This window comes from Labeo rohita, chromosome 21 (assembly GCF_022985175.1).
Source record: "Labeo rohita strain BAU-BD-2019 chromosome 21, IGBB_LRoh.1.0, whole genome shotgun sequence".
In the NCBI taxonomy this organism is placed as follows: domain Eukaryota; kingdom Metazoa; phylum Chordata; class Actinopteri; order Cypriniformes; family Cyprinidae; genus Labeo; species Labeo rohita.
Genome location: NC_066889.1, coordinates 24,263,779 through 24,290,088, shown reverse-complemented (window position 1 = coordinate 24,290,088; position 26,310 = coordinate 24,263,779). Strand labels below are relative to the sequence as shown.

General features: G+C 31.9%; 1 protein-coding gene across 1 annotated transcript in view; it reads left to right on the top strand.

Annotated features, from left to right (window-relative positions):
- Nucleotides 1–26,310, top strand: part of ccbe1 (collagen and calcium binding EGF domains 1) — a 71,515-nt gene that overhangs the window by 32,134 nt on the left and 13,071 nt on the right. Inside the window, exons 3-8 of the mRNA XM_051093911.1 lie at nucleotides 11,812–11,864; nucleotides 12,717–12,851; nucleotides 14,574–14,711; nucleotides 20,158–20,264; nucleotides 24,392–24,500; nucleotides 24,597–24,736. Of these exons, the coding sequence (XP_050949868.1) occupies nucleotides 11,812–11,864; nucleotides 12,717–12,851; nucleotides 14,574–14,711; nucleotides 20,158–20,264; nucleotides 24,392–24,500; nucleotides 24,597–24,736 (682 nt within the window). The remainder of the gene's footprint in view (nucleotides 1–11,811; nucleotides 11,865–12,716; nucleotides 12,852–14,573; nucleotides 14,712–20,157; nucleotides 20,265–24,391; nucleotides 24,501–24,596; nucleotides 24,737–26,310) is intronic.

The following is a 26,310-nucleotide window of genomic DNA, read 5'->3' as shown; positions in this document are numbered from 1 at the left end:
GGTCATCCCTTTGGCTTTCCTCTGGACAACCTCTTGTCGCAGGGTTTCAGTCACCTCAAAGTGGCTTGCCATCTTGCAGTCTCATTGAAAATTGAAGGAATGCTCTCAGTTAAATAGGTATTGTCATATAATTAAGGAAACTGGCACCAGGTGCTAGATTAACACCATTAACTTGGAGGGATCTGTAAATGTTTTCTAGTGTTCTTTTTTATACTGTGCTTCAGTATACAGTTAATTCATGAAATATGCTTAAAACTGCCCTTCTACTTCTGTTAGGATAACTTCAAATAAGACTAAGCAGTGACCTTGAAATGTAGGAAATTATAGGTTGTTCTCTAATTTTGATCTGCGCTGTATATTGTTTGTGCTATCTATCATATGTTCGTTGTATCATTATATCAAGCTGTAGTTCATTATGGCCCAAGCATCGATGGTAGGAGGACCCTATTGGAATTGCTCAGATTCTTCTTCTCCAAAATGAATTACATTTTTGAGGTCCTAAACATGCTCAAACTCATGAAACTAGATCTGATATGGGTTTCAGAAGTGGGTGTGGCAAAATGGCTCGATAGCGCCACCTATAAGTTTCAACGAAGTGCCCCTCGAGCTATGTTTCACGTACATGTATGAAATTCGGTAGATACACGTAACACACCAATACTTACAAAAAAGCCCCCTGGTACGAAGTCCAAAACCCAACAGTCCGTTACTATGAATTTTCTCTGCAAGTTTTGTGCTGTTTTTGCCATTTTCAGGCGTTTTATTTAAACAAACCACTTTTATAGATTTAAACAGATCAACACCAAATTTGGTCAGTCTAATCTAAAACTCTCTGTGACATTAAATTGCGAAGATCGTAGGTTTTGTTGAAGGGTGTGTCCGTGGCGGCATGAAAAATATTTCGGCATAAAGCAGGAAGTCATACAATGTCCGATCTGCACCAAAATTTGCATGTTTGACTTGCATGTGCTGCTTCATGTTGGTTTTAATGTTCTTGATTTAACATTGTCACAGAACTCTTTTAGCAGTTCTAGGCACTATTCTTTGTTTTGTAGAACAATGTTCAAATTTAAATGGAATTTATTTTGAATTTAGAACATTTATTTAAAATTTAACAAGAGGACTCAAAAAAAAATTCTCATTCATAATAGGATATTTAAGTTGTCTTATGACATCATAGAAACTGCTTAATCACTTTTATTTTGGAACCTTTATTTAGAGCCTTAAAATTCACATAGTATTTGATTTGAACCATCGTTGCTCATAGGCTCTGTGCATCCCATGGTAAATTTCTCAGTCTAGCCAGAATGTAATGTTATTTCCTCCATATGCACTGTCTGTGTGTGTGTTTACTCCAGGTCTCAGCTCAGTTTGTTTATAAGGTAATTAGAGATCTCTCAGAGCCCAGCAAGTGGGGCTGAGGTCACGCTAATCCAGACCTGATTTTCTCCTGGTAACTGGATCCCCATCAGCGTGGGAAATTAAATAAACACAACATTAGGAAAGCACAGGTGCTACCGTACTCACTAATAACGCCTGACAGGTCAAGTAAAAGCTCTGCTTAAAAGTGAATGTGACTCAGTGTTAATGCACCTGCTTTTGTTTGGACATGGTACTGGAATCTCACCGCTTATTCATGGAGTTCGCATAATTTCCATCTATCATTTAGCAGAGGCTGACGAAAAACAACACGTTTACTTTTCCGCACTATTGTATCTAAACAAAACACTCCCAGCTAATTTATTACTGACTTGTTTTAAGCTCTTTTAACATGCCAGGATAATCTTTAAGTAAATACACCTGACTGAAACACTGTTAGAAGTCAAAATCAGGTGCTTAAGTGAGTGAGAAGGGTTCAAGGTGAATTATCTAAATGCATTCTCAATAGATAATATTAAATAAATGTGATGAAACATCAGTCACTCATGAAGATCTGTATTAAACGGTGTGTTGCTACATGCAAATTCTGTTGCTTTCGCTTTCTGTCTTACATAATGAGGGTTTGATTAGAAGTCTGGTTGTTTCTGAGTGACCCAACCTGAACTAATCCATTTCATCCCGTATTAAACCTCCCAAGGTTGGGTTCACATCTGGATTCTCCCCTTCGGAGACGTGCACACCATCAGAGCAATCGGACCTCACTACAATGCCCCACATACAATGTAATCTTATCATTACAATCTGGCCCCAAGAGGATGTTACACAGCAAATGATGTAACGGCCTGCAGTTGCTTGGTATTCTGGAATAATAATTTACTGCATGAAAACATCTGTCTGACAGAAGGTCCCCAAAATATTCAAAGTAAATTTAGTTGCTTATCCTAACCTGTAGAAATACAGTTTTACTCCCAACTCTTTAGGTTTAATGTAGAAATTAATTGTTTCTTTAACTTTTCGGAGGATTTCAGAGAAGGAATGCATATTAAAAAATATGTTGTTTTTTGTTGTATTGTTTATTACAGCGAACGCTTGGTATTAAGACTTGTGTTGGCTAATGTAAATGATGTCTCATGAAAGATTTACGTTATTTAAAAAAAACACATTGTTTTATACATATTTTTGATTATGGGGGGCACCATTATTTCAGTGATATCAAATGGTTTCCCTGAGCTACTGGCGATCGGAAAATAAAATACTGCTACGATGCCACATTGTGCGGCATTTGGTTGTAATTTTCAGTCAAAGGTGAACAAGAGAAGCAATGTAAGAAGAGGAGAAAAGAATGGAAAGATGCCTGTGGACGAATAAAACTTCCTAAAGACCCGCGTCTTTGTTCTCTCCACTTTAGTCCTGATACCATTGAGGCTTTTCGTAGACCACAGTTACTGAAAGAGCTTACAAACGGCAGAGACACGAAATGCTAGATGCCATTCTGGCAGGATGTAAACATGCTGACACTTGTCATGACGCCACAGCCACTGAAGGAGTTTCTCGTGCAGATTTCAGTCGATATCCAGGGGCGTTTAGACTCCTTGTGGGGAAAAATCGATGGTACAGCATTTGGTTTAAACCTATGCTTATATCACCACCTGTAAGTTTTTTCAGTAGCTGTGGTCATCATATCAGTATTTTTATTTTCCAAGTTGTGTTGCGGTAAAAATAGCAACAGGTAGCGCCAGTAGCTCACCGAATGCAGGCATTTCATGTCATCAAAATTATAGCACCCCCATAGTCCAAAATATGTATAAAACGATGTGGATTTTTTAAAAATAACATAAATCTTTCATGGGTTTTCTACTACATATTTCAGTAAAAAAAAAAAAAAAAAAAAAAATTTTGTAATATTAAAAGAAAAGTTCAACAAAAATTTACAGATAATTTACTCACCCCCTTGTCATCCAAAAATGTTCAAGTCTTTCTTTCTTCAGTCATAAAGAAATTGTTTTTTTGAGGACAACATTTCAGGATTTCTCTCCATATAGTGGACTTCTATGGTGCCTGCGAGTTTGGACTTTTAAAATGCAGTTTAAATGCAGTTTCAAAGGGCTCTAAACAATCCCAGCTGAGGAAGAAGGGACTTTAACTAGTATATAAAATGACAATTTATATAGTTTTTAACCTCAAATGCTCATCTTGTCTAGCTCTGCATTTACTCTGTATTTATGTTTTTATCACCCTGTTTTTATGTGCATTTTGAAATATCGTGTCAAAAACATCTTAAAAATTCCTTAATTTACAAAGTTTTTAAGCTCGCTCATTCTTTGACTTGTGCGAAAAAGGGTTAATGCAAATAATGGGAGATGGAAATGCATTTGCCAAATAAATTCCTCCATACGCATCAAAAAAGTCAAGTGACTTTGCACTATGGGACGGCAAAACCTGTCTAGTCAGTGGACCGATCTCGTTCCACAGCATCTGAAATGTTTTGTCATTCTGAAATGCCTGAGCAATGTATGTCGTCTGTATAATTATTTCTGTATAATTGCCTCCCAGAACTGTCTTACACGACTGCATTCCCAAACAGCAGGCATCCACCTCCAAAAGAAATGATCACGTTTATTGTGTTTTGTCTGCTCACTCTGAGGCGAAAGTAATTTATATAAAAATGTATATTCAGTGGTTTCTCCTAGTTTTCTTAGTAATATATAGTCTCAGTTTAACAGGAAGTGACGATATTGTTCTCTTTGACTCGTTGGATGGAAAATCCATATGCGATGTTCCAATTATTTGGCATAAGTTAAATTCGCAGCTTTGAATGGAAACCCGGCCTGTGTATTCCGATTCCTATATCGCTGTTTTACCTTTTTTTGTAAAGGACGATTTTGAAGTTGGAGAAGAAAATGAAATGGGAGTTTTTCGACATACCCTAACTATCTTGAAACAGAATACACAGTACACACAGAGCTAGACAAGACGAGCATTTGAGGATAAAAAGTATATAAATTGTCAGGTTTTTTTTTTTTAGAAAATAACCGATCATTTTGCTAGATAAGACCCTTCTTCCTTGGCTGGGATCATTTAGAGCCCTTTGAAGATGGAGAGAAATCCTGAAATGTTTTTCTCAAGAAAAATAATTTCTTTACGACTGAAGAAAGAAAGACATGAACATCTTGGATGACAAGGGGGTGAGTAAATGTTCTGGAAGTGAACTTCTCCTTTAAGCCATACAGGTCTAAGAGGAATCATTTAAGCCATCATATCATGAAAAAAATCTCTTTTGAAATAAGAGTTTGATGTCTTATGAAAATGTGCTGTAACCTTCAAAGCTCAAAACTTCCTTCCAGTCCAAAAATATATATATTTTTTTAAATGAAACATTAAAAATGACTCTAAACCTCCACTTTTTTCTTGCATTTTGACAGAACTCACATCAGTGCTGTCGTGTTTAAAAACTAGATGTGCTCAAGCCATGTGTCATTTCTGTATTTGCGTAACACCTGCTGTTCTGAATATGCATTTGAATGATTTCCAGTGTTGGGAAGAATCCTTTAAATGCATGTTATATAATCAGACTTCAGTCCACAAGTATTTTAATAGTATTTTTGTGTAATATTTTGTGGTATTTCTTTCATGTGTAGGAGCTTAATGTTGCACAACTTGTCTCAGAAGCATGTGTCTGACTGCATTCACGAAGACTGGAGTAACTCTAAGAGGTCCTGGCATGAGAAATGGTCATCAGGGAAACTGATTCTTAAGATTCTGGCCTGCATCAGACTGTCAGACTTTAAAAAACACTGACAGGCACACCACTATAGGGAGCGATTCAAAGGCTTCACATTAGTACATGTCGTGTTTTTACACGCTGGTGCCAGTGACCTTATCTTTACAACATAAACATGTTGTTTCTCTCCACTGATTTTGTAATTTGTTGTTCGTCTGTACAGTACTTTGCATGTTATGAACACTTACCCAGCACGGTCTCTTGATTAGTTTTATGTTTTTAAGCTTCTGAGATTAAACCTGCAATGTGTCACACAGATAATATGAATCGGCGTAAGTAGCCGTAGTCTATATAAGACCTCCGCATGGAACATCTGGGGTTGCTCAAGGCAAAATATTATAGCTCTTGTGAAGTTTCGTATATTTACATAGCTTTGGATTGTGTGATGTATACAGTATAGTTTGATTCTGTGTTTGAACATTTCTGGCTCTGTTTAGGTCATTATGGGATTTGGTCCAGCTGGATTTCATGTTCTCCTATCCATTAAGCATATATAATTTTTCATATTAATGATGCACATACTAATAAATTCTTTCATGCAGTGCAGATTTAGTTTTCTAAACTTCCTGGGTATTTGCATGCATCACATGCGTACTGCATCACATCCAATATATTTTATAACTAAATTACCCTTTATTTTGAGGTTATGTAAAGATATGTTTGCAATATAAAAAGATAAACCTGATAATTGCATAATTAGTAATCATTTCAAAAATGTACTCAAAGTTAATGTTTTATTAAGTCTTTTTTTAAAAATTAAATTGTGAAGGCACCAGATGGATGGAAACCTGAGCGTAAACAGCTCAGAGAGTCAATAAACAAAGCTTTAAAAATATTTTTGGAAAACTTACCCTGACAGACACAGGTCCAGGGTCAGTTCTGGCTGTTCTCTCTATGCATTCTTTTCTCTAAGTATTGCAAGTTTATGAAGATGGGGACACATCAGAGTTTGTGTATTTGTGGAGGATCAGGGTGGCTTTGGTGTCAGCATACAAGAAAAACACATTTTTTTTTATGTTTTGGATCTCAATGTATTTAAAGGAGAAGTCCACTTCCAAAACAAAGATTCACATATAATGTACTCACCCCCTTGTCATCCAAGATGTTCATGTCTTTCTTTCTTCAGTCGTAAAGAAATTGTTTTTTAAAGAAAACATTCCAGCATTTTTCTCCATATAATGGACTGATATGGTGCCCTGATTTGAACTTCCAAAATTACCCTTTATTTATTTATTTTATCTAGCGAAACGATCTGTAATTTTTTTTCGAAAAATAAAAATTTGTATACTTAAGCACAAAAGCTTGTGTAACACAGGCTCTGGGATGCGCGTTCACAACGCTACGTATTATTGAATCACATCGAAAGGTCACGCCGAACGTAGGCGGAACTACAGACCCAGTGTTTACAAAGCAAACACGCAAAGAATAAGAGTGCAAGTAAGTCAAATGCTATTTACAAACGAATTCGTAGCATCGTGGATGCGCATCCCAGGGCCTGTGCTACACAAGCTTTTGTGCTTAAAAAGTATACAGTTTTTTATTTTCGAAAAAAATGACAGATCGTTTCGCTAGATAAGACCCTTCTTCCTCGACTGGGATCGTTTAGAGCCCTTTGAAGCTGCATTTAAACTACATTTTGGAAGTTCAAAATCAGGGCACCAATGAAGTCCATTATATGGAGAAAAATCCTGAAATGCTTTCCTCTAAAACCATAATTTCTTTACGACTGAAGACAGAAAGACATGAATATCTTGGATGACAAGGGGGTGAGTAAATTATTTGTAAATTGTTGTTCTGGAAGTGGACTTCTCCTTTAAACCTGCATTTTTACTATCCTCCTGGATGCTTTGAAAGTTCTTTCATTTTTAGATTTTTCCTTGTTTTAAGAGGAATATGCAAGAAGCAAGAGACTTGCTTAAATTCTCCATTTGCACTTCATTTAATCTGATTGGTGTTGAGGAGAAGCTGTTGAGATATTAAACAGATCTCATTTGCATATGTTGCAAACTGACAACTGTTGTAACACATGCCATGTGTTGTTTATGTTTCTATAGCGGTGGTGTGCATATGCATGTGTGATTTTTGGTTTGGTAGAGTGAATGTGACCCCCCTGAGTGTCTGTGTGTACATGACTGCAAACATGCGTTGAAGTGTGAAAATCACCTTCAACTCATTCTGCTCTCACACCCATCATCACCTCCCACAGCGGGAGATTTGTGCCTCTTCAGCTCTCCTCTTCCACTTCTCAGTGCTTCCTCCCCACGGATTCTCTCCATTTCTGATGTTTTTCAGCATATAAATGTGAGTTACGGCACTTGTGTGGCACAGCACAGTTGATTTTACAGCTTTGCGTTTTAGCATGAGTCTTATTGACTTTGGAATTTAAGTTTTGGGGTAAGAAGGTAGACCATCATACCCTGATCTCTTTTAAACACCCTTAAAAGTTACGTTTCTTTAATTGAGTCCTTTGAGTAATTTAGAGTTTTTATTTTTTTAAGAAAAGCTTATAGGTTCATGTGTAAGAGATGAAAAAGAAGCTTCTTTGGCAAATCAGTAAATAAGTAAAAAGTTTTTAATGTTTTTTTTTTTTTTTTTTTTTTTTTTTTTTTTTTAAGAAGTCTCTTGTGCTCACCAAGCCTGCAATTGTTTGATCCAAAGTGCAGCAAAAACTAAAATTTTGAAATATTTTTTACTATTTAAAGTAACTGTTTTCTATTTAAATATATTTTTAAATGTAATTTATTCCTGTGATCAAAGCTAAATTTTCAGCATCATTACTCAGAAGTTCCTTCATTCCTTCAGAAGTCATTCTAATATGCTAATTTGCAGTTCAAGAAATATTTTTATTATTATTATTATTATTATTATTATCAATATATAAAGTGATTTTGATGAATAGAAAGATCTGAATATATACATTTATCTGAAATAAAAACCTTTTGTAACATTATACACGATCATGTGACTGGAGTAATGATGCTAAAAATTCAGCTTTGAAATCGCAGGAATAAATTGCATTTAAAATGTATTCAAATAGAAAACAGTTATTTTAAATAGTAAAAATATTTCAAAATTGTACTGTTATAGCTGTACTTTGGATCAAATAAATGCAGGCTTGGTGAGAGACTTTTTTTTAAAAACATTAAAAATCTTACTGTTCAAAAACTTTTGACTGGTAGTGTAAATTTATTTATTTATTTATTTATTTATACATGCTGTGTAGGGTCTAGAAGAGTCTAGATTGGGACAAACACCCAGAGTTTGTGTCTTAGTAGCCTGTGAATGTTACAGGTTCATTTTAGCGTGGGAAAATGCTTTATCTTGGAGGGAACTCCAAAGACACCCATTAGTTCTGGGCAACAAACAGCAGAATGTGGTGTGGAAAAGACTGCAAGACTGTCTGAAAACAAACTAATGCAGTCAGTGTTTTTATTAAGTTCAATGCCAAGTTGTGGTTCATGATTATTCTTTAATTGTCAGTGATTTCTTCACTCCTTCGTCAAAATTTTCAATATTTACATCTTGCAGTTTCATTTCCTTAAAGGAATTTCAGATAGTCTGAGCCTATTATTATGTGTGTTTATTATTTTATCAGGATGTCAAGATAGTGCTCCTTAATATTGGGAGGGTTTACTGTGTTTTAGGTCTAGGTTTGTGTGTGAGAGAGAGATTTGTAAGTGATTCTTGATATTTTCGTCTCTAACATCAAACAAACCAATAAAGTTTCCCTACGTGAATCAGACCACCAAAACAGCTCCCATGATTCAAACCATACCAGCCTGCCCTAGCCCAGGCTGTAAAAGTGATTGCATGGAAATATATTAGCTAGTTTATGTTCTTTCTAACTTGTAAACCAATGCGTTTAATTGTTTAACATGCTGATATCCTTTTTAATATGCGCTGCTATGCATTGTTGATCAGTTTGTTTCCAGATTAGACTGAGAGAGCTTACTCTGGCAGACTAGACAAAACAATTCCACAAAATTTGTGAGTAATAGTGTTGGAAAGGATATGAGCATTACTTAATATCCAAACTCCATGTCCCCCGTGCTGTATTTTTAGTTTTTCGTTTTTTGAGAACATTTGGAAATCATTGTAGCATAGTGTTGAAATGAATCATTTATGTTAGTTCTTGTGAGTTATTCCCTTGTCACTCCGAAAGAGGAACATCTCCATGATGACCACTTACAGAAGGCTAGGGGAATATTATTGTCTTACTTTGGAGGTGAGTTTTCCATCACTGTCCAGAACACCTTTTTCCCCCCCTTTGGATCTTCACTTTGTCTCGTATTGCAGACATGGATTTCAAATTAAATACCATTAGGAAAATTGCAAAAACAGAAGAGTGACATTAATAATTCATGCAAGTTTGTTTCAGCCTGGATTGAAGCCACTGTTTTGTTGTTTCTCAGGCAAGCATCACTATTAATATTGCTCATCCATTCAATTGTGGGTTTGAACAAACTCAAAACCCTGAGTATTATACTTCTCTGCGTGACACATCCCAGTTTGTTCGTGTTACAGACATGAATGATACCACAAAACACAAAGCTCGTTGGAAATAGATTCGCTTTGATACTTTTCTAAGCACTTCTGATTTTCCTGGCAGATGATAAAACGGGTGGGGGGGAATATGATTAGATTTTAAGAAATGGGCTAGTATGCAACTATGCAGAAACCAACCCAGGAATCCCATCCAACCACATTCATTGCAGTTCAAAAATTTGTTTTTTTCTTATGCTCACCAAGGTTGCATTTATTTGTTTAAAGGGATAGTTCATGCAAAAATGAAAATTCTCTTAATTTCTCACCCTCATGTCATTCCAAACCCATAAGACCTTCGTTCATTAAATAAAGATATTTATGATGAAACACAACAGCTTTCTGACCCTGCATAGACAGCAGAGCAACTGACACTTTCAAAGCCTAGAAAGGTAGTTAGGACATCGTTAAAATAGTCCATGAGACATCAGTGGTTGAACCTTAATTTTATAAAGCTACGAGAATACTTTTGTGTGCAAAGAAGACAAAAACAACGACTTTAACAACTTCTGTTAGTCTTACTCGTGTGTTCAAGGCGTTCTGGCATAGAAGAGCGCGGAGAAAATTGCGGACAGCTTACAGCTGGCTGAGGGAGGAAATATGCAATTATGGAACGCTCTGTCAGCTTGATAGTTGAGACTGTTTAGGGTTTTTGGGGATTAAAATAAAAAGTAGTCAATGGATTTTCATCACACTGCTTACACAGTTACAGTAGAAATCAAAACGTCTCAGGTTACGTATGTAACCCTGGTTCCCTGAGAAGGGAACGAGACACTGCGTCCTCTAGGGGCCGCTATGGGGACGGCATCTCCGTTGCGACCCCTAGAGGATGCAGTTCGAGTTCCTCGAAAGGGAACGTCTCAGGTTACGTATGTAACCCTGGTTCCCTGAGAAGGGAATGAGACACTGCGTCCTCTAAGGGGTCGCTATGGCGATGACGTCTCCATAGCGACCCCTAGAGGACGCAGTTCGAGTTCCTCGAAAGGGAACTATACATACACCTTGCAAAATCTGCAAAATGCTAATTATTTTACCAAAATACGAGGGATCAAACAAAATGCATGTTATTTTTTTATTTAGTACTGACCTGAATAAGATGTTTCACATAAAAGACATTTTACATATAGTCCACAAGAGAAAATAATAGTTGAATTTATGAATAAATGGCCCAGTTCAAAAGTTTACATACGCTTGATTCTTAATACTGTGTTGTTACCTGAATGATCCACAGCTGTGTTTTTGTGTAGTGCTAGTTGTTCATGAGTCCCTTGTTTGTCCTGAACAGTTAAACTGCCTGCCGTTCTTCAGAAAAATCCTTCAGGTCCCACAAATTCTTTTTTTTTTTTTCAGAATTTTTGTGTATTTGAACCCTTTCCAACAATGACTGTATGATTTTTGAGATCCATCCTTTCACACCGTGGACTGAGGGATGCATATGCAACTATTACAGAAGGTTCAAACGCTCACTGATGCTTCAGAAGGAAAAACTATGCATTGAGAGCCAGGGGTGAAAACTTTTGAACAGAATGAAGTTGTATTATTTTTTTTTTTTTTTTTTTTTAATTTAGACTAAAGATTTCATTTAGTACTGCTCTTCATAAGCTGCAGAAGATATTTACATGTTTCCCAGAAGACAAAATAAGTTAAATTTACCCTGATCTTCAAATTCCAAAAGTTTTCACCCCCGGCTCTTAATGCAATTGGGTTTCCTTCTAAAGCACCAGTGAGCGTTGATGAACCTTCTGTAGTAGTTGCATATGAGTCCCTCAGTTGTCCTTAGTGTAAAAAGATGGATTCCAAAATCAAACTTTTGAACGGGGTCAGTTTTTATAAATGCAACTATTATTTTCTCTTGTGAACTATATGTTAACATCTAGTGTGAAATATCCTATTCAGGTCAGTACTAAATAAAAATAACATTCATTTTGTATGATCCCTCTTATGTTGGTAAAATAATTAACATTTTGCATATTCTGCACGGTGTATGTAAACTTTTGACTTCAGCTGTATATGCAAACACCATGTAAAAGTTTTTTTTTTTTCACAATTCTGAATAAAATCTAATATGTATTTACTTAACTTCTTCTCTGTCTTTGTCTCTCTTTCAGAAAGAAGTGCTGTGAAGGTTTTAAGTTTGTGCTGGGACAGTGTATTCCAGAAGGTAAGATTTCTTTCCCTCGCTCTTATTCTTTACCCAGATTAGTCTCCTCTGGGTTAAATTTGCTCTGATATTTCTGGACATGTTTTCCCTTGTCTCCCATTAGCGTTCTAAACAAAATCATTCCTTTTGGAAACCACTCAGCTCGTGCTTTTAATGTTGTTTTAACATTTCCAGCACACCTTAAAAAGCTTGGCAGAGTTTCCCCAACCGTAACGATAGCTTGATTACCTTGTGTGTATTTTTATAGTGGGAACAGGTCTGTATATTAGCTTATGAATACAGTAATATACTTCTCGATCTTTGGTTGAGGGGTTCAAGCCACTAACAAGTTTTGTACTCGTAACTGTCAAATAAAAACACGCTATTATATTGTCTGCGCTGTGCGGTTCGCCGTGCCACATCGAGAGGGTGTATAGTGGTCCCTGGATCCCATTGAGACAGTCTACAGCTTGTTTTTAAAGGTTTTTTTCTGTTTCTCTGCTTTTCTTGTGTCCTTACCTGCCCTCTCTCTGCTGATGAGAAACACATAAAGTACCGGTTGAGAACGGCCACATATTTCTCTGACTCACATGGCGCTCCATGCTGTGCCTGAGATGGTTTGGCTCTTCCAGGACAAACCGTGGAATCAGGAAAAGATGCGAGAGTTCTTGGGCTGGAACTGACTGTGCTGACAGACCTCAGTGTTTTGTTTTTACTATTATAATGAAGTTAAAGGGAAAAGACGTTTGGAGTAGCACATTTGCGTATGATTTTCGGAAATTATAGGTAAATTGTCGGTTTTGATTGTCTTGTGCTTTACTCTCTTGCTGTGTTTATATCTGTTTGTTTGTGGGTTTGTGTTTGTATATGCAGACTATGATGTGTGCGCTGGCGCCCCATGTGAACAGCAGTGTACCGATCATTTCGGCCGTGTGGTGTGCACCTGTTACCCTGGGTATCGCTATGACCGGGAACGACATAGAAACCGCGAGAAACCGTACTGCCTGGGTAAGATTTTGCTTTTATTTATGTTAAGATATTGAGAAAAGGGTGCTTATATGAGTGTGTCAAATACATGGATGCAAAATATTACAGTGTTAGTCAGGGTTTGGCATTAACAGAAACATTTAAAAATTGTGCAACAACAAATGTAGAAATTTACAGGCGTGAATGCATCAGTCATAAACAAGAAAAAAAAAATAATGATACCATACCAATTTGCTGTAATTGTGTATGCAAAGATTTTTTTTTTGTGAGGATAAAAGTGTACATTTACGCTTTATATTTTTATTTATTTAGTTTATGCATAATTCTATATATATATTTTCTACTGTAAAATCATAGTTCATAGAATAAAAACATAGTATATATAAAAATGTAAATATAATTAGACTATTAAACATTTAACATGATGGATACATTTTTACCCTTTATTTATTTATTTATTTATTTATTTCATATGAATATTTAAAAGATAGATGGATAGCTATTATTAAAATGTATATACACAAATTGTTAATATAGTTATTAAATACTTATCACAGTTTATAAATAATACAAATATAATATATAGTTCTATATATTTTTTTCCCTACTGTAAAATCATAGTTATATATATATATATATATATATATATATATATATATATATATATATATATATATATATATATATATATATATATATGTACATACACACACACAAATATGTAAAATGTAAATATTAAAATGTAATATTGTAAAAAAATTATTTTATCTATTTTTATACTGTGAATAAATAAAATAAATTTCTCCTTCATACAAGTTTACAAAAGCTGTCTGATAAAAATATAAAATATATTTCTATTTTTTTTCATAGTCATAGTGTGTATGTGTGTGTGTGTGTATATATATATATATATATATATCTGTATAGATTTTTACCTATTTTATATGTATTTTTATTTTATATTTTTGATTTATACTGTAAATTGTACTGTAAAATGTAATGTACTTTTAAAAAGTAACATGATTGATAGATTGTTTTCCTTTAATTATTTATTTATTTATTTATTTAATATGAATATAAAAATATAATTAAAAATTATATAAATAAATCGTTAGAGTTATTACATATTTATGACAGTTGTATAATAAAAATATAATATATAGGTACATTTTTCCTATTGTAAAACCATAGTAATAGTGTATATATATACAAATGTGTCAAATGTAAGTATTAAAATGTAATATAATTTTTACCCATTTTTTATTTAATTTTATTTTCATATTTTGGATTTTTATACTGTAAAAAAATAATAATAATCTTCTCCTTCATACAAGTTTACAAAAAATATTTATTTTAAACTTTTTAATTTAGTTTATGACACCCATGAGCCTTATGTTACCAAATCACAGTTTCAAACTAAACGCTTAAACAAAACGCATAAATATGTTTTGAAATTAGAATTGTTTCAAGTATCAGAAATAGTTAACAGTGTGGAGATGTTAGCACCCTCTATAGGTTGTTTTTAATTTACAAGGTTGCCACTTTAATAACACCATGAGTGTTTCTTAAAGCGTCTGATTTCTCAGACTGCTGAAGTGTTAAGCTGATTCAATGGGAGTCAAATTTTGCTTCTCAGCCTGATCTGTCAGGAACACTCTATACCACCCCAGGAGCGAACATCACGTCTTTTGCACTCTGCCAACTTTCCGTCCCTCACACTTTCACTCTCTGTTCTCGCGTCAGACGTTGATGAATGTGCCAACAATAACGAGACGGTGTGCTCACAGATCTGTGTGAACACCCCCGGCAGCTACCGGTGTGAGTGCGAGAAAGGCTTCTACCTAGAGGATGATGGGAAAACATGCACCAAGGGTGAGCGAGGTGAGTGCTCTGTGGATCTTTGTTTGTCTTTCTAAGCAACACTGTTTCTTTTTTGTCTATCTTTTCTTCTGTGTTTTAGAGTTTCTCAGACTTTTTTGAATCTACAAACCCATCCATGGCCTGAAACTCTTCATAAACACCTCTTTGAGGCTTTCAAAGCTTAATTGCTGAAATAATTGCTGTAGTGAGATCCAGAGAAATCATTGTTAACACGTAAAAGGTAATGAATCATCTTGGCAGTCGTGTTTTTGTTGTAAACTTTGATTTTCTGCGTTTTATACTTAAGTGGTTTTTGTTATCTAATTCACAATGCTTCATGGGGTTTTCGTTCATTTCCAATTTTTTTTTTTTTGAGAGACTTTTTTTCAATTTGAAAGGCGCTTTCCCGTTAGAAGCTGCTTTTGTAAACCTCACAGTCCTGCTTTTATTCGCCCAATGCATTTTCAACAAACAACAGAAAGGGAGCATGGAAAAGGCAAATCACTGCGTTTTGAGGTTTTAAGTAGAGCACAAAGAACCACACATATTCGTTTTCCTGTCTGGACCTGACCATCCACAGATCTTTCCATCGCACAGGTGTGGAAAGGATTGAGTGAGGTTTATAAAATGCTCTGACAGGTCATAGATGCATCATCCAGTTAAAGTAGTGCAAACACAAAGAAAGATGTGCAGAAAATAAGCCAATTGGAAAGGCTGGATGTGAAATTTCATTATCACTGCTGTATTTGAACAATTGTACTATACATTACAATTAGTAAAAATATTTATTTATTTAACATTTCATATGAATATTAAATTAATATATATATATATATATATATATATATATATATTTAGATTTATAGATATTATTTATTATCGATATATAGATTTATAGATGTTTATAGATATATAGATATTATGGATTTAGACAGTTTATATATAATAAAATATAGCATATAGTTCTGGTTATTATTAAGCATTTTACATAAATATTAGTTTAATATAATTATTAAAAAATATGTATAATTAAATATGTATGACAGTTTATATATAAAATATAATATATAGTTCTGGTTGATATTAAACTTTTAAAATAAATATTCAGATAGATAGATAGATAGATAGATAGATAGATAGATATGTTTATTTTAAATCTTTATTTATTTATTTGATATTTAATATGAATATTAAATACATAATTCAATATTTATGACAGTTTATATATAATAAAATATATAAGTTCTGGTTATTTATTTGTTTGTTTGTTTGTTTATTTAACATAAATAGATGATAGATTACAGTTATAAAAATATTTATTTATTAATTATTTATTTATTTAGAAAAAATAATACATGTTAGATTTTAATATTCAGGACTGTTTATATATATTAAAATGCATTATATCGTTCTGGTTATTATTATTAAACATTTTAGATAGGTTGATAGATTGATTGATTGATTATTATAATTATTACAATTATTAATTTTTTTTTTTTTTTATTAAACATATTTATTTATTTAACCTTACATGTAAATAATAAAATAAAAATAAATTAAAAATCATATAATATTTAAATATTTACTACTGTTTATATATATTAAAATGTAATATAGTTCTGGTTATTATTAAACATTTTACATAAATATTAGTTTAATATAAATATTTAAAAAATACATATAATTAAATATTTATGACAGTTTATATATAATAAAATATAATATATAGTTCTGGTTAATATTAAACATTTAAAATAAAAATAGATAGATAGATAGATAGATAGATAGATAGATAGATAGATAGATAGATAGATAGATAGATAGATAGATAGATAGATAGATATGTGTATTTTAAATATTTATTTATTTCACATTTAATATGAATATTAAAAAATACATAATTCAATATTTATGACAGTTTATATATAATATTTGGTTATTTATTTGTTTGTTTGTTTGTTTGTTTATTTAACAGAAATATTCAGATAGATAGATAGATACATAGAGTTATTTAGTGCCATTAATTTCATGTCAGATATGGTTTAGCTCTTAATCTCTTCACTATTTACAAAAAATCCATTCTGCAGCCTCTTCTGGTTTGACACATTTATAAGACATTACTTCCTGCCTCCCTGCAGGAAGTCCACTGACCCGTCGCGGTTAATGACTTGGGACACCAGCTAGCGGTTAGCATTAGCATCAATCACTCCTTCCTCTCCCCTCCTCTGTCCATCTATCTTTTAGGCTTTCTCGTGGAGCGTATCAGTCTTTCAGAGTTTCCTGCCTGCTGTTTCCTCTCTTTTGGAGCGCAAAACAAGATGACCTTTCAGGGCATTTGGGGTTGCAACAATCCAGATGTACGAAAAAGGAATTCAAGGAATTCCAGACCACTGAGTTACAGTGTGTGGATCAAATAAGGTTATCGGCCACGAGTCAAACTGAGCTGTAGGAGTCTTAAAGAGATTGTGATAGAACTCAGCAGACTTTTGGCAGGAATGACATTGGCCATTTTTGATGAGGAGCTATGATGCCTGTATGGCGTGAGCCTCCGTTGTGACCTTGAGCAAGATTTTAGATCCCTTTTATAAGTTTACGACACATTTTTATGGCGACATTAGCTCTGTTCTAAATCCTTCTGAGCTGTCATGATGTCTGTGGAAAATGCCACATATTGGAGATCCCCTTTCTGAAGTGCACTTAAAGGGATAGTTCACCCAAAATGTGAAAATTCTGTAATTTAATTACTCCCTCATGTCGTTCCAAAACCCGTAAGACCTTTGTTCATCTTCAGAACACAAAGAGCAGTTTTTTTTTTTAAAAGTGTTTTTATATTGTGTTGGAATCCCTGACAACAGGTTTAAATGCATCTAAGGTCAGAAAACATTGTAATTTTCTCAGAATATACATTTATACATATTCATTTGTCAATGATTTCGAAACAGTTCTGTTCTGAGTGTAATGTCTGTAAACCCCTCCCTTCCATAAGCCCGCTCTGCTCTGATTGGTCAGCTAGCCAAGCCTGTTGTAATTGGTACAAAGAGGAGTACTTGAGCAAGTTAGCGGGCGCTACCATCTGTGTTGCCAAGTCTGTGGTTGTTTTTGATGTCCGCGGGTTAAAGCAACACCAATAACTTAACACCTGGAATGTGAATTAACAAGAGGAACCCTGACAAGAAGTGTGTATTGTACACCCCGTAATACAATATTTATCGGGGGGAACCCCCTCGAAACGAGTAGCAATTGGGCAGGTTTTATTGTGAAAACCTGGCAACCCTGGCTACCATTGACAAAGCATGCACTTTCACATAAAACGATAAAATAGTGCTCCAATCCATTTTTTAAATAATGACATAAAATTTGTTTAACACTTATGCAAGCGAATTGTGCCCATAGGTTAAATTTAGCTGCTAAACTGTAAACACTGTAAACACTGTAAACAACACACTAATGGTAGACACATTAGCTGAGTGTTTACGTGACTAACTGATGAAACAGTACAGTTTGTAAACCAAATATATGTTTAAGTTACATTCTTTATTATTAAAGTAATTAGAACAACAACAGTCTACTTTAATCAACACATTCTTAGGAAAAAGTGTGTTTACAGCGAATTATCAGAACTCGCCGTATATATTACACAATATTATTTCAGTAAGACAATAATATTGTGGTTTACCTGGAAACCTAAAGCTGCACTAGGTAACATTATACATCACATATTAGCACATAACACATAACGTATTAATCATACTTACAGGTTGTGGTTTGGAAATGCTTGTGAGTCCAAATAAAGAAGATCAGAAGCCAACAACGGTCATCGGTAAAATGTTTATCCTCTCCCCTCCTTGCTAAATGGGTAGATTTCAAAAGCAAAAGTGAATTTGGTAAAACAACGCGCATAAGAAAGCGACTGCACACTTTTGTGATTGTCAGCAACTGCAAGCGATCACAGATTGCATGCTTTGATTCATTGTTCAGCAACTCTTGGTATGAAACTGTGTATTTGTTTTCATTCAAGTACAGTAAAACTTTTAGTATCACAATGCAATTCATTTCAAAGATGCTTTACAGAGGGTCGTACTGTTGTTTTATACCTTACTGCTCTAAAATTAAAAAAATTAAGGTGAAATGAAGATATGTGTTGATCAGCTGGCTGAGATCAAGCTATATTTTGTTTATCATTTTATCTTTATATAGATATATCGGTTCAACTTAGTTATTAGAAACTGCAAACAAGAAATCAGTTTGGTTCTGTGTGGTACGATAGAAGGCGGCCGAATTATTTCTGTTGTGCTCAAATGAACGCAAGGGATTCAAATATTGCAAACAGCTATTAAAAATATTAACGCAAATACTGGCTTTTTTTTTTCCTGGTGATTTGTATTTGTTGTCAGTTGTACGCTATTAGTGTGTTGCAAAATTGAAGCCGCAGACACATGTAAATGCCATATTGGATTAGATAACGTCCCATGTAAACATTCCACCAAATCTGGAAATCCACGGGAATTACAAAAAAGTGTACATGTAAATGTGGTTACTATTATTTATCATGTTTTTTTTTAAATTAACTTTTGAAATATTCATGTTTATTTCATTTATTATTGTCATGTTATTTTTTTATTTCTTAATTTTATTAACTTTATTTTTACATTTTATATTGTATATCATTTGTAATTTTGTGGCTGTTTTATTTTGTTGTTTTATTTATTTTGTTTTATCATTTTTATTTAACTTTTTCCATTTGTTTTGTTTTATTTCACTTAACATTTTTATATTTTGTCATTTTATTTTTTATATTTTCTTTTTCTATTTTATTTTTTGTATTGTATTTTAATTTATTTTAGTTTAGTTTAGTTTAGAATTTATAATATTATTTTAGATTTTATTGCGTTGTATTTTATTATTTTTATTTTATTGATTATTTTGTTTTGTTTATTATTTTTATTTCATTTATATTTTATTTATTTATTTAAAACTTTGCAAACTGTTTACACTGAAGGCTACATTACAAACTGCAAAAAATATATGTATTTTTCATATATTTTTCCTGGATAAAATCTAGGAGCTTTCTGACCCTGCATAGACAGCAATGCAACTTTCACGTTCAAGACCCAAAAAGGTAGTGAGAACATCTTTAAAATAGTCCATGTGACATCAGTGGTTCAACCGTAATTTTATGAAGCTACGAGAATACCTTTTTGCGCACAAAGAAAACTTCTCTTCTGTGTCACATGGACTATTTTAACAATGTCCTTACTACCTTTCTGGGCCTTGAACGTGTCAGTTGCGTTGCTGTCTATGCAGGGTCAGAAAGTTCTCAGATTTAAAAAAAACAACATGATTTTTTTGGGTGAACTATCCCTTTAATTGTGTATATTGATAATCAACAGTTCTCTCAGCTCTTGCCATCATGGATTGATTCATTTTCATCTTCCTTAAGTTCCACATTCGTGTCGTTTCTTTCCAGCGCCGCTGTTTGAGAAGTCCGACAACGTCATGAAAGAGAGAACATGCTCGGCCACGTGTGAAGACTTCCATCAGATGAAGATGACCGTTCTCCAGCTCAAACAGAAGGTACCCTATTCCAGTTTCACCTGCAGGGCTTATTTGCTAAAACAAGCAGCAGATTTCCTTTTATATGCATGTTCTCATCCTTATACATGAGTCAACCCTACGAGAACCTACCTGCCAGTGTTTCACGAGCAAGTTGGACTCAGGTTATACAAGTCTTTAGGGATGTGTTGGTGACTTTATAGGCGAAATAAAAAGCGATAAAACACAGGCCGAGCGGCTGAGCGATATGGTAGTGTGACTTATGTCTGTCCTTGCTGCAGGCTAGTAAATCACGGCGAATGCAGTGATGCGGTTTAGACGGGCTGAGGGCGCAGAGTCCGTGTTCTGCAGTCAAAGCGAGACTGTCAGCAAATCCACTCAGCACCCTCATGGTTGCACCATGATATATAGCTCTTGTGCGTGTGGTCCAGCGAACTATGAGGGTAAAGACTGAGAGTAAAAATGTGGTGAACTAGAAAGAGTGAGGCAAGGTTTATGGTTCACAAAAACATTGATATGATTGTTACAAATCTTTTTATCTGACCGTTGTTTCCCCATATTGCTTTGTTTGGAATAGGTTGTGTTTGCTTGCTCAAGTTTTATTTATTATTAATTAATTAATTTTTTTTTTTTTTTCAGTGTAAAAATGTAATGAATTTTCTTTTTTTCCTCTTTAAGTTTTGTCTCTTCATGTAATCTCAAGTTTTCTTCCAAAACAATGCAAATGCTGTAATTATGATAATTAATTTAATATTATATTATATAAAATTTTATTTAATATTATATTTATTATATTTATGTGTGTGTATATGTAATAAGTTATATTAAAATATTACAATTAATTAAATAACTGAAATTATATTTGTTTTTAAGATGCCTTTATTTTTATATTTTATCTATTTTGTTTTGTTTTATTTTATTTTATTTGATCTCTTTCGTTTTATTTGTTTTATTGTATTTTAATTATTTTTTATTGTATTATTTTTATTTCATTTTTATTGTTTTGTTTTATTTAACAATTTTTTTTTTTAATTAAATTGTATTTTTTGTTTGTTTTTTTATTATTTTTTTATTTCATGTGTTTATTGGATTGTATTTTAATTTGTTTATTTTTTATTTTTGTTTTGTTTTATTGTTTTTATTTTTTTATTTTATTTCTATTTTATTTTTTATTTTTATTTTGTTTTGCTATTTTTAATATATTTAATTTATTTATTCATGTTTGTTTTTCATTTTTATTTTTTTGTATTATATCTTAATTTCATTTTTATTGTTTTATTTTATTTTATTGTATTATATTTTTAGTTTTGTTTTTATTTTGTTTCAGTTTTGTAATTATTTTTGTTATTTTACTTTTTTTATTGGATTGTATTTAAATTATTTTTTTTTTTTTTGTTAGTTTTATTTTATTTTATTTTATTTTATTTTATTTTATTTTATTTTATTTTATTTTATTTTTTTTTATTTTTATTTTATTTGTTTTTCCTATTTTATTTATATATGATAGGGTCCTACCATATATATATATATATATATATATATATATATATGTGTGTATATATATATGTAATGTTACAAAAGATTTCCATTTATAATAAATACTATTCTTTCAAATATTCTACAATAAATTAAGATTCCAGAAGGAATAAAAAACAGTTTAACATATATGAAAATACATATATATATATATATATATATATATATATATATATATATAAACTGTGTATTTTGAAATAAATAAATATATATGTATTTATATATATATATATATATATATATATATATATATATATATATATATATATATATATATTTCAAAATACACAGTTTTATTGTATTTCTGGACAAATAAAAGTTTGTACAGAGTATTGAATTGTTACCAAATAAGTAATTTTTGAGGTTTAATGAACTGCTAGGATTGTGATTTGGAATGTGGTTTAATATGTAGGCTTTTGACTTCAGTGTTTACTAGGTTTTGGAACAGAACTGTAGTGTTTTAGTTCAACTGCAGACTTTATTCAATATGGACTGTTCTTCACGGCACATAATTCTGTTAATCTCTCGAGGCATCGTAAGTGGTTGACATTGGCACTCGGTGCAACATGGGATTGAAATATGTGCAGTGTAAGGAACCCGACACAAATCAAAACCAGAAACAATGACAAATGAGATTTAAATTGCTTGCAAAGGGCTGGACACAGACACTTACGCAGATTTATGCGCTAAGCCTAGGGCTGTATCTACTGTGTGTGGCGAGACCTCAAAGGTCTGTGTGTGCTGATGTCCAGAGCTCAAAGGTTAGCAGGTAATGGATACTTCCAGTGAGTCCTTTGAAGTGAAATACTCTGCAACGAACACTTGTAAAAGACAGGCGCAGATCTCAGTCCATGCACCAAGCTGAATAATTCAGAGATTTCCTGTTTCTGCAAACATCATGTACGCAGATGTTACAGTTTATAGATCAGATTACATGCTCAAGTTACTTTGGTTTAAATTATAATTCTTTCATCTAGCTTGTAAAATTACATATTTTAGCCATTCCCTCCTGTCAGATGATTAGTAACATCCTTGTACATTTTCTTAAAGGAATGGTTTAACCAGATTTACTCACCTGAATATGTCACATCTTAATGCAGTTTTTTTCCATATTAAGATCATTCATAGTGACATGTCTGTCAAAAAATCCATAAAATCCAAAAAAAGTTGTTTCTTTGGCTTGTGCTTTCTATTCCTGTTTATTCTTCGTTTTTTTTGTTTTCATATTTTTTTTAATACAATTTAACATTTGATGTTTATGTAATTACTGCCATTTTATTTTATTTGCCATTTTCATTTTATTTTATTTCATTTCATTTTACATTTTTAATAATTGATATAATTTGCCATTTTAATTAACTTGATTTTTTTCATATTTAAATTTTTTGAATTTATGTTTTACTTTTTCCATTATTTCGTTTTCTATTTTTCTATTTTATTTAATTTGTCTATTTTTTTTTTTGTTTTGTTGTATTTTAATATTTCATGTTTATTTAATTTTATTATTACCATTTTATTTTTTCTCCATTTCTTATTTTAATTGAATTTAATTTTACATTTTATATTTTATATAATTTGCCATTTTAATTAACTTTATTTTTTCATATTTAAATTATCATTTTTATTTTACTTTTTCCATTTTTTTAAATTTTGTTTTACATTTTTATATTTTATGTAATTTGTCATTTTTATTTTAATTGGTCTATTTTTATGTCATTTTACATTTTTATATTTTATTTAATTTGTCATTTTATTTGGTTTTGTTATATTTTATTATTTCCTGTTTATTTTATTTTATTATTGCAATGTTATTTTTTCTTTGTTTCCTATTTTTATTTAATTTAATTTTAATTTTATGTTTTTTAGATTTATTTAATTGGTCATTTTATTATATTTTATTTAATTTGCCATGTTAATCACTGCCATTTTATTTTTTCCTTATTTATTATTTTTATTTAATTTTAATTTTGTTTTATATTTGATTTAATAATATTTATTAATTTATTTGAATAATTATAATTTGGCATTTTAATTAACCTTATTTTTTCATATTTTAATTTTTATCATTTATATGTTACTTTTTCCATTTTTATTTTCATTTTTCATTTTTAGATTTTAATTTGTAATTGTACTTTGTTTTGTTATATTTTAATATTTCCTGTTTATTATGTTTTATTATTACTATTTTATTTTTTCTTCATTTTTTATTTTAATTTAATTTTTACATTTTATATTTTATTATTGCCATTTTATTGTTTCTTTGTTTCTTATTTTTAATTTAATTTTACATTTCATTTTATTTTATTCGTCAGTTTATTTTATTTTATTTGTCATTTTATTTCATTTCATTTTATTTTATTTGTCAATTTATTTTAATTTCATTAAAGATTCTTAACACAAAGAAACATTTTGTGTTTGTATCACCATAAGAGGGAGCAAATAAATGATATTTATTTTCATTTATGGGTTACTACTCCTGTAAAACTGAGGATTAGAGCCAAAAACTAGTGAATTTTATGTTTCTGTTCAGTCTTTTCTAGTCTAGTCCTACAGTGGGGAAACGCAGAGTCCCTGAATGATCTTTGCATTTTGTTTACCTCTCCTTCCCTCAGATTGCCTTGTTGCCGAGCAACACAGAGATCAATAAACAAATGACCAGTGAAAAGATGATGATGTCACACTCGTTCTTACCTGGACCTGTGGGGCCACCTGGACCTGCGGGTGAGCTTTGTCGATACGCAGCTCATAATTCAGTTTATTTTCTGCATTCTTTCCCCAATACTAATCTAAACCTGTCACTTTTTATGTTTCTCTCAGGGAGCTCAGGACCCAAAGGATCCCCAGGTCCCCCAGGACAAGTGGGGCCACCAGGCATGCCTGGTCCTAGAGGCGACATGGGGCCCATGGGGCCCTCACCGGACCTGTCGCATATCAAACAGGGACGCCGTGGCCCAGTGGTACGTATCGCTCTTCATAAGCGACCTAGACACTTATCACCCAAAAAGTCTAAAGTGTCAGATTTAAAGACTAATGTGCTCTAGTTCATTTTCCTGCATCTGTAATAATTAGTCTAGCACGAGCATACAATCTGATTGCACTACTTCATTAATTCTCAGTGTTTCGCTTGGGATACAGTGCAATGGTGTTGTTTTGTCTCCGCCGCATCATTAAGCTCAATGAAGATAAGTCGCTTTGGCTCAGCGTCTGTTTTGTGACATCTGGGTGGCCTGTGGTTTACATTCTTTGATATCAGTCTCGATGGGTGTCCACATTTATTATGATTTACTAAAGGATGTGCTGAAGCAGGTTCAAGGATGTAATGCAGGGGTCGTTCTGTTCTGCTCTGGAAATCTACTTCTCTGCTAAGGTTTAGCTGTAGTCGTCGTATAACACACAGACCTGTCATTGTTAAATGAACCCTTGAGACCTTGAGTAAAGGGTTGTTCACACCTGAAGGAGCTAAATGATGTGAAAGTAAACAGTATTTGCTAAATATTATTTTTCTTTTGGAATAGTCGCCTAAATATGGAATAAGACGCTGTTTTTTGTAAAGCTGCTCTCGAAAGGATAGGCGATAGCGTTTTTTTAAGCTGAAAAAGCTTTTAATTTGTGTGTGTAGGTGGTCTAGGTGGTGGATATAAGATAAAATATCAAAATAATAATATTAACATGATAAAAATGCATATGCTTTTTAATGATGTGGCAATTTATTTAGTAAAATAATATGTAAAGCTATAATAAAATCAGTGTTATTTTAGTATTATTTTACATTGTTACAGTCTTTAAGTCTTAGTAATTTTTATGTGCTTTTGTCATTTTTATTAGTTTTTTATTTTTTATTTATTTGTTTAGTTTTATTTAAGTTTTATTTTTAGTAATTTTATTTAACTTAACCTCATTTATTTCAGTTATTTGGCAAGGCAACATTTCTCATTTTCGTTTAAGTTTACATTTACATTTCATTTAATATTTATATTTATTTTTTATTCATATTTACAGTTTTATTTAAATAACCGGAAAAAAATGATATGTATATTTAATGTAATATAATATATTTCATTGCACATTATGTGTGATATCATGATTTAAAATAATGTAAGTATAATATTATATTATATTATATTATATTATATTATATATTATAATGTTATCTATAATATTATCATATATATATATATATATATATATATATATATATATATATATGTTTTAGGTAACAATAACAACACTAATATAATATAATATAATATAATATAACAATCAGGGTTCTTTTAGTATCATTTTCATATTGTTATATTATTACAATTAGCATATAATATAATATACACTGAATATAATGTAATATCAGTGTTCTATTTATTGTATTAAATTATCTTTTATTTTTATAATTTTATTTTACTTTAAATAATTTTATTGTGTGCTTTTGTCATTTGTATTAATTCTTTATATATCTATTTATTATTCTATTTAATTTAATTTAATTTAATTTTTAATTTTATTTAACGTAACCTAATTTATTTTAGTTAATTGC